At 43.7% G+C, this 15,746-nt stretch overlaps 1 protein-coding gene across 7 annotated transcripts in view; it reads left to right on the top strand.

Annotated features, from left to right (window-relative positions):
- The window catches only part of SETD3 (SET domain containing 3, actin N3(tau)-histidine methyltransferase), a 61,264-nt gene that overhangs the window by 17,866 nt on the left and 27,652 nt on the right, over positions 1-15,746 (top strand). For all 7 annotated transcript variants that reach the window (XM_085894538.1, XM_085894535.1, XM_085894537.1 and 4 more), the window contains 7 exons: positions 6,227-6,319; positions 6,438-6,586; positions 6,682-6,754; positions 6,877-7,133; positions 10,008-10,066; positions 10,190-10,304; positions 11,420-11,494. In XM_085894538.1, the coding sequence (XP_085750664.1) occupies positions 6,227-6,319; positions 6,438-6,586; positions 6,682-6,754; positions 6,877-7,133; positions 10,008-10,066; positions 10,190-10,304; positions 11,420-11,494 (821 nt within the window). The remainder of the gene's footprint in view (positions 1-6,226; positions 6,320-6,437; positions 6,587-6,681; positions 6,755-6,876; positions 7,134-10,007; positions 10,067-10,189; positions 10,305-11,419; positions 11,495-15,746) is intronic.

Genomic DNA, 15,746 nt, shown 5'->3' on the forward strand with positions numbered 1-15,746 from the left:
ATTCGTGTTCGCCGGCTGCGACACTTTGAGATAGCCGTTTTTCTTTTCTCTGACATTATTTTGGACCCTTCATCCCCCAACAACCAAATCGCCACCACCAACATCATTCCCAAACAACTACAACTCAAACACCACCACCTACGCCTCTTTACCTCCACAACTCCACCCCGCAAACATCGCTTCACCGCCATTCTCAAACGACGCCCACAACAACCAAACCGCCACCACCAACATCGTTCCCAAACAACCACAACCAAACCACCACCACCTTCGCCCTTTTCCCTTCACTACCATCAACAACGCCACTCCGCAAACATCGCTTCACCTCCATCCCGGAGACAACGCCATCTTCACGCTGTCAGAACAAGCACTCCGATCATTTCTACCACATCTGCTTTGCCGGGGTCGGAGTTCACACTGTCAGGATGAGCGCTCCGATGATTTCTACCACATCGCTTTGCCGGGGTCGGAGTTCACGCTGTCAGGACAAGCTCTCCGATGATTTCTACCACGTCCGCTTTGCCGGGGTCGGAGTTCATGCTGTCAGGATGAGCGCTCCGATGATTTCTACCACGTCTGCTTTGCCGGGGTCGGAGTTCACGCTGTCAGGACGAGCGCTCCGATGATTCCCGCGACATCCGCTTTGCCGGGGTCAAAGGTCGCGCTGTCGAGGAGAAGTTTTGGTGAATTACACACATCGGCTCGGCGGGGACGAAGCCGCGCTGTCGAGGCGAAGCCTCGGTGAATTGCACACATCGGCTCGGCGGGGACGAAGCCGCGCTGTCGAGGCGAAGCCTCGGTGAATTACACACATCGGCTCGGCCGGGGTCAGGGGTCACGCTGTCGAGCGCCACTGCCCACCGTCGCGCCACGAGGGTGCGGGTAAGACCCTTCGGTCTTGTGGGCCTAACCGTTCATCCAGGCTCCACGGCACATTCGGTCCACGGACCTGTCTGTCTCCCTTATCTTTACGGGTGCCTTTTCTTTGCTTTTTGTATAAATGCATGTGGTGGCGCCGTCTAGTAAGTAGACTTGTTTAAGTGACTGTGTGTGCGAATAAAACGCTTTATTCGGTGGTAATTCTTTTATCTGCTTGCTTTGACTGTACGTATGTGCATGATTCATTGCTGTGACTGTAAATACATGCAATAAATGTGCTTATTGAACTGTTCCCCGTTCGTTGCGTCCTATTCCCTGTTTTGAAAGTGCCATCTTGCATCACGGAAGAAATTGGTAGAGGGGTGTAAGCACCCGGTAAACAGAATCACATCCGTCGAGGTCGGCGATAACACCGCTCGGTTATCGTTGTAGCACAGAACGGACCGCTTAAGCGGTTCGTGTTCTCGGCCGACCTGCGGCGAGGTACGATTGCCCGGTCGACTACTCGCGCAGGTACTTAGGTAGGTCGAATTTGGCGAGCAACCCTATCCTGTGCGGCTGGGCAATTGGCACGATCATGGTGAGGTTAAACCCCCACCCGTGAGTAGCTCCTGGTGGTAGTTCCAAGGAGGGTCACGACTGAATTGTCCGACTGGTGGGCGACGCGGTCACGATTCGAGTTCCGTGGCTGATCGCACGCCGGCAGGCGCGAATTCGCAACAATATGAAGGTAGAGGGAAAGGAGATCAGGCAGGGAATAGGTTTAAATATCTGGGAGGAACAGTGATCTGAGATGGTAGGTCAGAAGCAGAGTTGTTGAGGAGGATTCAGGTGGGTGTGATTGTGTGGAAGAGGGTGGAGAAAGTAATGGCAGACATAAAAAAAACAATGAAATTGAAAGGGAAAGTTCGAGTGTGTTGTGTGATGCCGGCCTTCCTTTCCAGTCTCGAAATGGTGGCACTGACAGAGAGACGACGAGGTTGCAGGTCTGGGAGAACAACTGGGTCAGGAGGATTGTGGGAGTGAAGAGTGTGGCTCGAAAGAGGATGGATGGAACTGAAGGAGGAGATTGGTCTGCAGATCAGCTTGATGGGAAGTTTGGTAAAAAAAAATATGGCTGAAGTGAGCTGGTCACTTGATGCGGATGGGGGAAGAGAATGGCAAATAGAGCGGCTAGGTTGATGGAGCAAAGTGGGAGGAAAAGAAGTAGATCGTGGTTGAAATGGGAAGATTGTGTGAGGGAGGGATATCAGTAATGTGGGGGTGGTTGGAGAATGTAAATAATTGGTTGAGGACAGAGGGAAGTGGGGGAGTATCGTGGTCAAGGCAGGACAGAAGATTTGTACCAACGGACCTTACCCCATATGAAGGGAAATAGAAGAAGTATAGTGATGGTTGTTTGTGCGTGTGCATGTGCTCAAGTGTATTGCATACAGTGACCGTAGTGATACTCCAGCATGTGATTCACTTTGTTTTTGCAGCCTCGAGTTAAGAATTGAAGATGCACCTTCTGTTTTACACAATAATATGTAGAGATGTGATGCGACGGGTACTCTGAGTGTGTTGTGATTCATGTAATACATCCTGCAAAACGGGTCTCGGTGAAGCAGCTATTTCCACACCACAATTGTGGCTTTTGATTGGTAGCACGCTTACAAATTTCACTTGATAGTGATTATGTCATTCGTATAATAGTATCCTCAACTGAAGATCAAGGTAAGCACCAGATTGCAATCACTTTGATGCTAAATTTTTTTAAAGAGAGTTGTGTGCAGTATAATCGGCATGGGATCGTAAAACCAATTTCGATTTGATGTTTTAAAAAAAAAATTAACCGATTCTGTTTGTTGAAATCTTGGCTCATGAAGGAGGTAATTCACATAGAGGAGCCGACTCGTGGATTGTAAGAGGATTCCAAGGGAACAGGGAGACAAGGAAATCACACGGAGTGAGAGGGGGAGAAGTGGGGGTACGGTATGAGGTGACGATGGGGAAACACTCTTATAGGGAGTGAAACAAGACCACGTGCACTCGTATGTTAAATGTAGACATATAGAATAGGCTTTCTAAATATATTTGACATTATGTTCAAATTAAAATATATTTGTTGAAAAATAGCTCGAGTTAGCTCTAAATTTTGTAGTACATACTTTATTGTTTGTAAAGCTTAATATTACAAATGCCCACTCTTAGGTCATAATGTAAAGGTTGGGTTTAATTCACACTGGCAAGGTTTCGCTGTATTTTGTCTCATTCGTGATATTCCACAATTTTTTTTTTCATTATACTTGTATTGTAACGGTCGCACATCTTCAACGACGTTCACGCCACCGGTGGATATGGGATTAAAAGATGTCCACTTTGGCCAGATTAATTTGGCACCAATCGGCATGTCCTAGCAGATGACCGTGGCAAATCTGCCAACAAGATTGGTTGAGTGAGCCTGTCAGCGATCCGTTTCTTAAACGCTTCAACACTGACTGAATCGGCCCATCCAACGGATTAATATGCCAATTCTGCCAAACGCTATGGAGCCTGTTCCCGATGACCGTTCCCAAAAAGGACGAGGAAGAAGCGCACGACTGGACAGCAGGGATCACAGCCGGTAACAAATGAGTCATAAACAATCCAACGTGCTCCCAGGACCACAACGGATTAACATATAACCTTATCCACTCATTCGGGGAACATGGGATGCAGAAAGAAGACAAAACAGGTGGAGAAAAAAAAAGTGCTTTGCGCATGCGGTGCAGGGCCCTCATTAAGGTGTGCACGGACTTTGTGTGGGTAGTCCTCGCTGCATCTTGTGTGCTTTTCCCAGCCACATTCGCCATGCACCAGCTGTCCAATATACTGTGAAGGAAGAGAGAGAGAGAGAGAGAGAGAGAGAGAGAGAGAGAGAGAGACAGATAGACAGACAGAGTGAGAGACAGACAGAGTGAGAGGCAGAGACAGAGACACAGAGACAGAGACACAGAGACAGAGACACACAGAGAGAGAGACACACAAAGAGAGAGACACACAAAGAGAGAGACACACAGAGAGAGAGACACACAGAGAGAGAGACACAGAGAGAGAGAGAGAGAGACACAGAGATAGAGAGACAGAGAGAGACAGACAGAGAGAGAGAGTGAGAGTAAGAGACAGAGAGAGTGAGAGTAAGAGACAGACAGAGAGACAGAGAGACAGAGAGACAGAGAGACAGAGAGAGAGAGAGAGAGAGAGAGAGAGAGAGAGAGAGAGAGAGAGAGAGAGAGAGACACACAGAGAGAGACACACAGAGAGAGAGACACACAGAGAGAGAGACACACAGAGAGAGAGACACACAGAGAGAGAGACACACAGAGAGAGAGACACACAGAGAGAGAGACAGAGAGAGAGAGAGACACACAGAGAGAGAGAGAGAGAGAGAGAGAGAGAGAGAGAGAGAGAGAGAGAGAGAGAGAGAGAGAGAGAGAGAGAGAGAGAGAGACAGAGAGACAGAGAGACAGAGAGAGAGAGAGAGAGAGAGAGAGAGAGAGAGAGAGAGAGAGAGAGAGAGAGAGAGAGAGACACACAGAGAGAGAGACACACAGAGAGAGAGAGACACACAGAGAGAGAGACACACAGAGAGAGAGACACACAGAGAGAGAGACACACAGAGAGAGAGACACACAGAGAGAGAGACACACAGAGAGAGAGACACACAGAGACACAGAGAGAGAGAGAGAGAGAGACAGACAGAGAGACAGAGAGACAGAGAGACAGAGAGACAGAGAGACAGAGAGAGAGAGAGAGAGAGAGAGAGAGAGAGAGAGAGAGAGAGAGAGAGAGAGACAGAGAGACAGAGAGACAGAGAGAGAGAGAGAGAGAGAGAGAGAGAGAGAGAGAGAGAGAGAGAGAGAGAGAGAGAGAGAGAGAGAGAGAGAGAGAGAGAGAGAGAGAGACAGAGACAGAGAGAGAGACAGACACAGAGAGAGAGAGAGAGAGAGAGACACAGAGAGAGACACAGAGAGAGACACAGAGAGAGACACAGAGAGAGACACAGAGAGAGACACAGAGAGAGACACAGAGAGAGACAGAGACAGAGACAGAGACAGAGACAGAGACAGAGACAGAGACAGGAGAGAGAAGAGAGAGAAGAGAGAGAAGAGAGAGAAGAGAGAGAAGAGAAAAAAAAGAAAAGCTTGCTTATATTACGTTCCGCAGTGGCAATCGGACCACCCACGCGTATGCCCATTGGTCGACTCGCCCGACAGATGATGATATATGGGCTGCGCTGATTGGCAAGCCGGGGAAATTCCACATCACAGATAGTCTGATGGTCTTGAGCGTGCCAGATGTCCATGTTGGGGCATGTCTCTGGTATATCTCATGTCTTCATGCTGACCCCACGATTGCCCTCGTGGGCTGCGCTTATTGTTTGTGAACTAAAGAAGAAAGGGCATGTGAGGACAGATTACAATGGAAGAAGGTTCAATAATATCAGGAGAGGGGGAGCATAGATAAAGATACTTGGGTGGTGGGGGGGGGCGGGTTATATCTTATTAATCACTTACTTGACACATTTTATCATTTACAGGGATTACATCACACTTATTCTAACATGTAACTATGAAATACCTCTTCGAGTCTATCCCTCATTTTATCCCCTAGAGTCTAGACCGAGCTTGAAACTGTCACCTTGTGTTTCACAGGCAGGGTGATTCATTAATGTGTGTGCCATCCTTTGAACGGACGTTAAACTTGGCGCCCTGTCTGTTAGCATTAATTAGTGGCCATGAAAGATTCCACGGTGTCTTTGGTGAACAGTAGGTGAGGTATCTCCGGCACCGTGAACAAATTACAAATTCCTGCCCAAAGCACGTCCATTCGAGCTTCAGGCCTGGCCGGCCAGTTCGTGAAACACCTGACCAAAAAGCTCCTTCTCGACCGACCCCACAAGGAGAAGACTTGGAGCCATCAAAGAAATGTCAGTAGTTATTGTGGTTGGCTCACATATGTCAGTAGTCGTAAGAACATTCAAACTTTATTTGTTTATTTATTTATTCCAGCTGTCACGTGATCTTTCTTCTTTGCAAACTTCCATGAAGCTTAAAATGCTGCGATCCCATAATATTGTACCGACTTGTCTGTTGTTTCCTCATCACTTTGTAATTTGCATGAAGCTGTGTTAATCTCTTCTGATGTCATCGTACATGGAATGTACTTGTTGTGCCATGTAGTCCATGGAATACAAGTCACCACAGAACCGGAAAAGTAAAGTCCAATGCAATGCGTGACTTGTTTGAAGTTATTTGATCCGATTTCATGACATTTTATTCCTTCTGAGCTCTGATTGCATTTGAGCTTTGTTTATGTGTGGCAGTATGCAGTGTATCACAGGTTTCACCCAGCAAGGAGTGGGAGGAACATTTACAAATCAGGGCACAAGTGGAAAAAATCTGCAAGAAGCAGAAAGGTCAGTCGATCACACGGCACAACTGACTCGAAGGACTTTGGATTGATGAAAGGTCCATTTATTCACCGTGACTCGTACATGCATTAGACGAGGAATTGGATTGGCATCTGAACCGCAGGTCTTTCGGTGGTTTTCCCTGGATCCCGTGAGGATTACTTCGATAAATTTATGTCCTGGGCATCTGAGAATGGAATTTTGACAGAAGGCCTGGAAATCTGCCTCTTCCCTGATGAGGGTTACGGACTAAAGACCACGCAAGAGCTCAAGGTAACAAAATGTGTGATGTTTGTGATATTCGGAATCGACCTGAGATTGTTTGTTTATAATCACTTCCAATAATTTTCTGGGTTGTATCCCTCCAGGCAGAAGAACTATTCCTGTGGATTCCTCGGAGGATGATGATGACTGTGGAATCGGCCAAGACTTCAATATTGGGTGGGCTGGCATGGGGGGCATCAGAGGTGTGCAAAGCATGTATACATATGGCTACTAGCAAGGAAAGATGCTCTGCGTGACATGGAAGGCTGTTCTTTGAGTGATGGTGAGCATGTGTGCAGGGCCCCTGGTGGCAGAGGATCGTATGCTGCAGGCCATGGGAAACGTGGCGCTGGCCTTGCTGCTGCTCTGCGAGAGAGCCAACCCGTCATCTTTTTGGCGTCCTTACCTTTGCAGCCTTCCTTCCCACTATGACACACCTCTCTACTTCAGCATGGCCGAATTGCACCATTTCCTGGGCACGCAAGCCATGCACGATGTGCTTGCACAGTACAAGAACATCGCACGCCAGTACGCGTACTTTTACCGCCTCGCACAGGTCTGTCGGCCAGCAGACGTTCACGGTCACCACAGTGGACAATTTTGTTTCAAAAAACTTTTTTTAATGTGTATTGCGATGTGCTCATTATTTAGATTCGGGATATTATATCAAACACTGAGCTCTGCATGCAAGTCCAGTTTCTCATACAATATGGTATATTGTTCCACAACTTGGAGGATCTATCTCGATACACAGCAGAAACGTGGACAACACAGATCTAAATTCATTTCTGGTCTACCTTCTATTTTGGCCGATGTCCCTGAATGTCGCTTTCTGAATTCCTGCTCGCTCACTATCCAATTCCATTTTAATCCCATCTCCTGCTTCTTCTGCTACTATCTTTTCAGGAAGCATAATACCTGCTTTAATGACTCTGTATGTGAGATAGCACCATCCGAGCTCTCATGTTGTCCTCTCAAGCACTCACCCCTGTTCCTGTTGCTCTCCACGCTGGTTTAAAAAACGGAGCTTTTTTGCTTCTATTTTATCAATGTCTTTCATCATTTGAAGCATGTCTATTCGATCGCCATTTAATAATTTCCTTTCTAAAGCAAAACAGTCTGTGTCCCTCATCCTCTACTCCAAGCTGAGTTTATCCCTGACATAATTCCGGTAGCTTTACATTGAACACGTCTAATATACATCGACAGCTCTGTCTATCGTCGTATATGGCAACGAATACCTCATGCTATGATTGAGATGAGGTTCAACAAAATGATTGCATAATGTACACATGACCTCAAATCTACCCTTGCAAATCCAACGTTCCATCATCCTATATTAGCCTTTCCCATTGCTGCCTGGCACTGCGCGAGCTGCTTAAACCCCGTATCTACAACCAGCCCAAGGCCTTTCTCCTGTGTAGCACAATAAGAAACTAGCCCTTGCCTGATGCAATCCATATTTTATTATTCCTGCCCGTACACAATACCTTTCATCTCCGAATGATGAAATACATCTGCCAATATAAGTGATTCTTCACCAATGCGAGATAGGGCCAAAAACCATATGTAGCACAAAATCTCAAAAAGTTAGATGGATTCAGACAAAACTTGATAGACTGGTTGAGTGTGCGACAAGGACAAATTGATTCGATTTTGGTGAACATCCAGATCCGGATACGAGGTTTTCTTCTCTTTTTTAAAAATCTTATAAGTGATTATTCACCATTGAGAGATAGAGCCAAAAACGATAGATAGCATGATATCTCAAAAAGTTGTGGACGAGTTAGGTGACAAGAACAAGCCAATTAGATTTTGGTTCAGATCCGGTCCATCAGTGGGATACAAAACGTAAACTGTTCAGCCTGGCGGAGGTATGCACTCTACCGGGTGCCGTTCTACTTTGCTCATGCAGTGAGACTATCTAGGTTTACCAAAATCATACTCTAAACCCCCTGCCCCTTTGCTATCTACCTTACCTCCAAGTTTTATTTCATCTGTACATTTTTCTCTTAATAGTTTTTATGCCTCCACAGCAAAAGGCCAGAGGGAGGCAAGTTTTGTGTTTTCTCTGGCACAAGTATCACTGCAATACAAAGATGAACCGATTTGATCTTGGGTTCAATAGGTCAAAGGTCATGTGCTCTTGGAAAATCATTTTACAGATCATAATTCGAGTTGAAATCATCTGCTGTTCTCTTTCTTATGCTTGTCTCTCTTTTCTCTTGTTTTCTCTCTCAAGTGACCTTTAATTGAGTTCAAACGTAACAGTGGGTTGACATCTAATGTGGATGGAGGCAGGTTCATCGATCTGCTGAACCCAAGATAAAATTGTTTTGCATCTTTGTAGGACGGAAGCAGGTTCATCGACACAATAGTGTTAAATTGTATTTTCTAGTTTATTTTAATTTTTAGCTTGCCTGTTCGAAGAACAGAGAGCTATAGCTATACCCGCCGCGTGAGCGTCAGTGTCAGTGTCAGCGTCAGCGTCAGTATGAGCGTGAAAATGTTAAAGTTTTTGGTGCAAGTTATTTTTTCCTTTCTAATGTTTTTTTATCTACCACACTTTTTTATATGTGTGTGTGTATGTGTATGTATATATATATATATATATATATATATATATATATATATATATATATATATATATATATATATATATATATATATATATATATATATATATATATATATATATATATATATATATATATATATATACACACACACACACATCTTCTTCTTCTTCTTCTTTCGGCTGCTCCCATTAGGGGTCGCCACAGCGGATCATCCGCATAGAGATTTGGCACATGTTTTACACCGGATGCCCTTCCTGACGCAACCCTGGTCGGCTCTTACGACATAGGGATATATATATATATATATATATATCGGGGCGTATTATGTGATACCGGTCGTCCGTCCGTACTCTAACTCCCAAAGTTTTCAACTTTCACGTTTCATATTTGGGACATAGGTACAGACTGTGGAGACGGTGTGTCACGACATACGCTCGTCATCTAAAGTGGTTGCCATGGCAACCAGGATGCTGTTTTCCATGTCGTAGCACAATTCTGTATATACCTTCTTGTTTGGGCGTATATTGTGCTCACTTGCGCTCTTGTTACTGATTACAATATACAAAAACATATATTGCTTAAAAATTATTTGGATCAGACTTCACTGCAATGCTTTATAAAAAAAAATATTAATTATTAGACGAGTCTTTTAAAAACGATAAATGTATAAACAGGCGAGCATTGGTTGGCTTTGACGCCAACTCTGGTTATTTCTGTAAGCATATCAACTCATTGGTTGTACCAAATGGAGGTAAATTGGAAACTGAACATGTTTTTGGTTTTGGCCTAGGATGCCTACACTGATAGGTGGTGTAGGTATTAGATTCCATGGAGTTGCTTGTTGTGTTCAGGTAAATCCAGCAGCCAGCAAGCTTCCACTTCGTGATTCCTTCACATTTGAAGATTACAGGTAAGAACGTTTTCACACATTGATTGTGTTACTCATTTGTCACGCCATGGCGAGAAACTCCTTTTTCGGTGATATTTGTATATTGCTGGTGCATATAAAAGTGAAGCTTTTCCTGCTTTGTAGGTGGGCTGTGTCCACAGTCATGACCCGACAGAACCAGGTTCCTCTGGAGGATGCATCCCACGTTACACTCGCGCTGATTCCTGTTTGGGACATGTGCAATCATACCAACGGTCTGGTAGGCCCAGTAGTGAGCACATTATTTAAATAATACGTGCAACAACAGAAATGCCTTGCTTTGCAACTGTGTATGCTAATGATTTTCCCAGCTTCGCTCAACATCATGCAACTTCTCAGACATTGGCAATGTGTCACAGCAAATGTTATCAGCCTCTTACGTATAATCTTGTGGGATACGATGCCAGAAAACACTATTGGAAACTTCGCTGTGTCATAAACGAACCCCATCAACCCTCCACCCCTGCCCCAAGCCCACCTCTTTCCAAATTTCCAGTTTTTCCTTCCTGAGAGTTTGATTTTGTATCCATCTTGTTCACCCTGTGCGTCCTACCCAACCCCCTCATTCTTCCCCCTCTATTTTGTCGCTCGACCGTGCTGTTGGTGTGCCCCCCCCATCCTCTTTCTACTGTTCCTTTTGTTTGGTTACATCCTGATGCGTTCTATATACTATGTCTTCCACGAGCCTTGACTTTGTACACAAAAATTGGAATTTGCAATGTCATAAAACGGAGACCAGTAGTGTAACTTGGTTGCTGTGTAGTAACTAGCATAATCCTGCAGAGGTCAGAATGACCTCCCTTATTTTGGAATCTAAATACCACCTGTTAACTGTGATGGAGACCAGAAACCCTGGCACACCAGAACCTGCTGTAAGGTCCTAACCAACAAGGGGTGCTTGTACCCTATTTCGGTGTACATGGTTTATTAGAATGGCACTCGGAAAAGTGCATTCTTCCACCAGGCTGAACTGTTTACTTTTTGTAGCCCACTGTTAGGCCGGATCTGAATCTTCACTGGCAGAGGTTGTGAGTTTTTATATTTGTAGCTGGGAAAGAAGATAATAAATATAAAATTCAACTTCCACATAAGTTGCAGTTTGTGAAACGTTTAGCCACAGGTAATGTTTTGATTTTCACAGACTGCAACGCAGCCGGAAGTTGTCTTTTAACTTTTAATAATGTTTTTGTTGTTGATGAAAATGCGATAAATCTAGGAGTGCAAAGTAGGCTTTCAAAATCTGGTGCGTGCGTGCGTGCGTACGTGTGCGCTCTTGATCATTGCTTATTTTTTTATTTTTTTTTTAATAACATTCAACATTATGGTACTTCACAGATAACAACTGGCTATAACATGGAGGATGACCGGTGTGAATGTGTAGCCCTGCGGGAGTTTCATCCTGCGGAGCAGGTAGGCTTGGGATTGCATCATCACTTGATATTGGAATGTTGTTGTTTCTTTTCCCAGGGTTCTGAAGTTCTACTACCTTTGCAAACATGCATCGATAACTCTTTGCAGGAATTGTCTTTTCCTTTCCTTTGAAGTTAGACAGACTAGCTCAAGGCTGTTATGCTAATACAACCAATAAACCTCACCTGCAACATGTGATCCATGCTAACTAGGATGAGCATCATAAAGATGCTGATTTTTTGTTTGTCGGCTTTGAGTTAATAATTATATAGCAGTCTCAGGTGAATTTTTGAAATCTCCATTCGGCCTTCTCTTCACAAGTTTGATTAAAGAGTGAGGTGGAAATAAATTTGCAAACTCTGCATTAGCATTTGCTTATGGGTGCTGTGCTCTTGCAAGCCTGAACCTGAAGGCCTTGTAGAGCAATCTAAGGGTTCACTCGGTCAGATTCACTTTCTAAGTTGATATGTTGACTTGCCTGAAAGCAAATGCCCAAACTTCTTGGGCATCTCTGTGCACAGCTCAGCCAGATAGAATGATCTCTGTTGAACATCTTGATAGGGATGACCATGATGATCTTTCATTGAAATTGCGCAGGGCAAGGGCAGCGATCTTTCATTGAAACTTCTAACATTAGCATTTGAGATTTTAATAAGTCCACTCCCGATTTTATGTAATTATTTTTTTTAGGTTTTACGTAAAGCGTTTGAAAGTGTCTGTCCCGGTACGGTGGAGTTAAGCCAGCATGCTAAACTGATAAGCTTGACACTAATACTAGTACTTTAATGGCTGCAAATGATCCTTCCTTCCTTATTGCGTCTGCCATGGGGGAAGCTTGGGCCACGTCGTTCACAAACTGGCTGGCCAGACTTGACGTCAAATTTTGAATTTGGCTGAGGTTGTGAGACTCGTGCAATGTGGGAAAATACCAGCGAACAGATATTTTTCCTATTTGTTTATTTTTGTTGTTTTTGTTTTAAAAAAAATTACGGTTTTGTTTATTTATTTTCAATGTCTTTCAATCCTGACATATCCTCTTCTGTTGACATCTTACGTAGGCGGAGCCATATCCATCGATGCATTTGTGTCAAATTGTAAAAAAAATTCCCCACAAAATCCAGACCATCCAGCTTCCTATTGGATTCACTTTTTTATGTCATGTGTTCTGTGATGATCAAGTGAAATGCATGCAAATCCAATAATTTGTATTCCTAACTGATACCATTGATTGGATCAGCAGAGTTCCTGCCCTATGAGCGATCTTGTTCGAAGCGTGCAACATGTTCTTCTGACACATCCCTTTATTTGGCGGTGTGTAGGTAACAGACCGCTGCGTCGTTCGCTCCCGAAAATAAAAATAAATAAAAACCAATGTCACCCCCAGGGTGACCAGTATCTTGCCAAAATGTGAACATGAGTGACTTATTTATTCGATTAAAGTTACTCAAAAAATAAGGGTTTCGTCGACCTTGATGCTTGACCTTTTTGTGACCTTGACCTTTGACCTTGATCTTTATATTTTCGTACGGTTACTGGTATCTCTCCAGGACCGTTGTACATGAAATATCAAGAGATTTTGATGAGAACTGAGGAAATAAAATTTTCATGAAAAATCCTTTTTTTTCGTCATAACGTCATCAAATGACGTCAAAGCGTCAAACTTTTGACAGATCTGGAAAGCACTTATCAAGCGCTTTCATATGAGGTATTACTCGATATGGTATCTAAGATTTCAAAATTTGACCTTGGGGTCAAAAACTTTCGACCTCCAGCGCTAACCATGAAGGTCAAGGCCGATCGCCACCAAAAATTAATCAGCTGAGCGTCAGACCATGAACTATATTCCCATGAAGTTTTTGAAGACGATCCGATCAAAATTACTCAAAAAAATAAGGGTTTCGTCGACTCTCCTGATTTGCGACAGTGACCTTGACCTTTGACCTTGACCTTAAATTTTATGCGCTGAAAGGGACCTCTATAGGACTCTGATATGTGAAGTTACAAAAATTTCCAATGATAACTGTGCTCTGCAGAGTGATCGATACGTGATTACAGACAAAAAAAATAAAAACATACAAGCTGACTAACATATCTTGCAAAAACTTCGTTTTGGCAAGATAATAACCTGGGTTTACATACATGAAGCAAAAATGTGCCAACTGGTTATGTGCATTGTGGTTATATAGCTCGGATGATTCCAATTGCACTAGGCCGTCGGCTGACACCTGAAGCCTGAAACGTAAGGCCTGAAGGGTCCTTCACAAGGCTCATGATGCATATCGGCTTCAACCTTTCGATATTTGATGATCCTTTTAACAGTTTCTTGGATTATTTTGCACTGAATGGAAAACTTGTTGGAAGGACATGGCGATTGTGAATATGACACTTCCGAAGATGTCTTGGGCTTATGTGGGATCTTTGTCTTCGGCTTCCAAAATGGCGGACGTTTGTTTGTTTTTTTTTGTTGTTTTTTTTCAGGTTACATTTGTGGGTGGTGTCTGTCAGGCCAGCTGTCCAACCAATGGACATAGAACGGACATGCATTCAAACACTTGCTCCATTATATATAGATAACCACTGACCAATAATGGATGGTGAAAGGAAGATCAACTAAAAAGCAATTGAAAATGCAAAGCCTTCAGAGTCCACTTTGTACTCGAACTAAACTTGAAGAAAACATTAACTTAAAAAAAAATGTAAAATTTATTAATTCATGTTTACCATGTCTTCAGAATAAAGGTTTGGCTGCAGGAAGTTCCATGTAATAAATTGCAGAGCAATTGAAGGCTGAGGAAATGATGGTGACACAAATGGCTAATAAACCAGAGAAAGGATCATGTCTTTTCAATACTGATTGTAGTGATTGGCTCATATTCATACAACTACAACTACACTTGGTATAGCGCATGCCTCTGCCAGGCTGAAGACTTTGTGTTTTGTACCTCACTGACAGGCTGGATCTGAATTTGGATCTGAACAAAAATTCAAATCTGCTTGTTCTCTTCACCGACCCAACTCATCCACCAAGATATATATTTTTTTTCCATATTATAAATTGTTGGATCGGGATATTCACCAAAATCAAATCATTTCTTCTTTGTCTGAATGTCCGAACCTGCCCATCAAGTTTTATCCGAATCCATCCACAACCTTTTGAGATATCGTACGATTACATATTGTTGTTGGCCCTGTCTCTCAATGGTGAAGAATCGCTTGAAATATTTGGATCCGTATCCAGATCGTCATCAAAATTGAATCATTTTTTCCCTCGTCACACACCCAACCAACCTGTCCACCAAGTTTCGTCCGAATCTCGCCACAACTCTTTGAGATATCGTGCTATATATCGTTTCTGGCCGTCTCACAACGGTGTCGTCATCAACCTCTTTAGACATGATGAACAACGTCGTACAATTCTACATCGAAGTTCACGTTCATTTATTCCGTTCCGGTCCCATGCAGTCAAAAATTGACTTTTGTCCAAGTGTTCGCCATGTTCAATAATATCACGGCATTTCGGTGGGTGGTGCTTCAAACCCAACGATTACCCAACAATCACAGGATTGCCCCCTTCATCACAGGATTGTTGTAGTTATCGTATGCATTTATTACCCTGCGTACGAAGCGCAAAGCGGGGTTAAGCAATTGGTTTGTTCTGTCTGTCCATTAGTCTATTCCTATAAGCTTGGTGTTGGCTTAGCGGTTAGGGTGGCTGACTTGGGATCCCCGGGTCCTGAGTTCGAACCACGTTGGCCACTGAATTAATACCAGGTGGGGTTGACTCAGCCTGTCATCCTTCCGAGGTCAGCAAAATGAGTACCAGTGTACTGTGGTGCAGCCGTGTCCCTAACCAATGATGCACCCAGCAGCCAGAAGGCTGCACTTGAAAGAGAGAGATAGACAGGCAGACAGAGAGAGTCTATTTCTATGATGGAGAAACTACTTAATTTTAATTCAATTTTGCATTTTCAACACGGTCGAACATGAATTGGAACATGAACCTGCAGTTCAGCAATACTTTGACTCCGAATTTGGAAAATTTTATGCAATCTTGTCCCGAGCACGCATGTGCGCAGGGGGGGGGGGGGGAAGGTAATTTTTTTACTCTGCCTGTGTTGCAGTGAAACGAAATTGAAAATCATTCCAAAGAGGAAACTTACTCTTTTTAGGGACGTCATAAAAGGATACAAGCACCAGGCATGAATAACTAATTAATGTGACATGTTAAATAAGGTCGTGTTAAAGACTGCAT

This window comes from Eptatretus burgeri, chromosome 9 (genome assembly GCF_056783735.1).
Source record: "Eptatretus burgeri isolate ZD-2024b chromosome 9, Ebu_testis_v1, whole genome shotgun sequence".
NCBI lineage: Eukaryota > Metazoa > Chordata > Myxini > Myxiniformes > Myxinidae > Eptatretus > Eptatretus burgeri.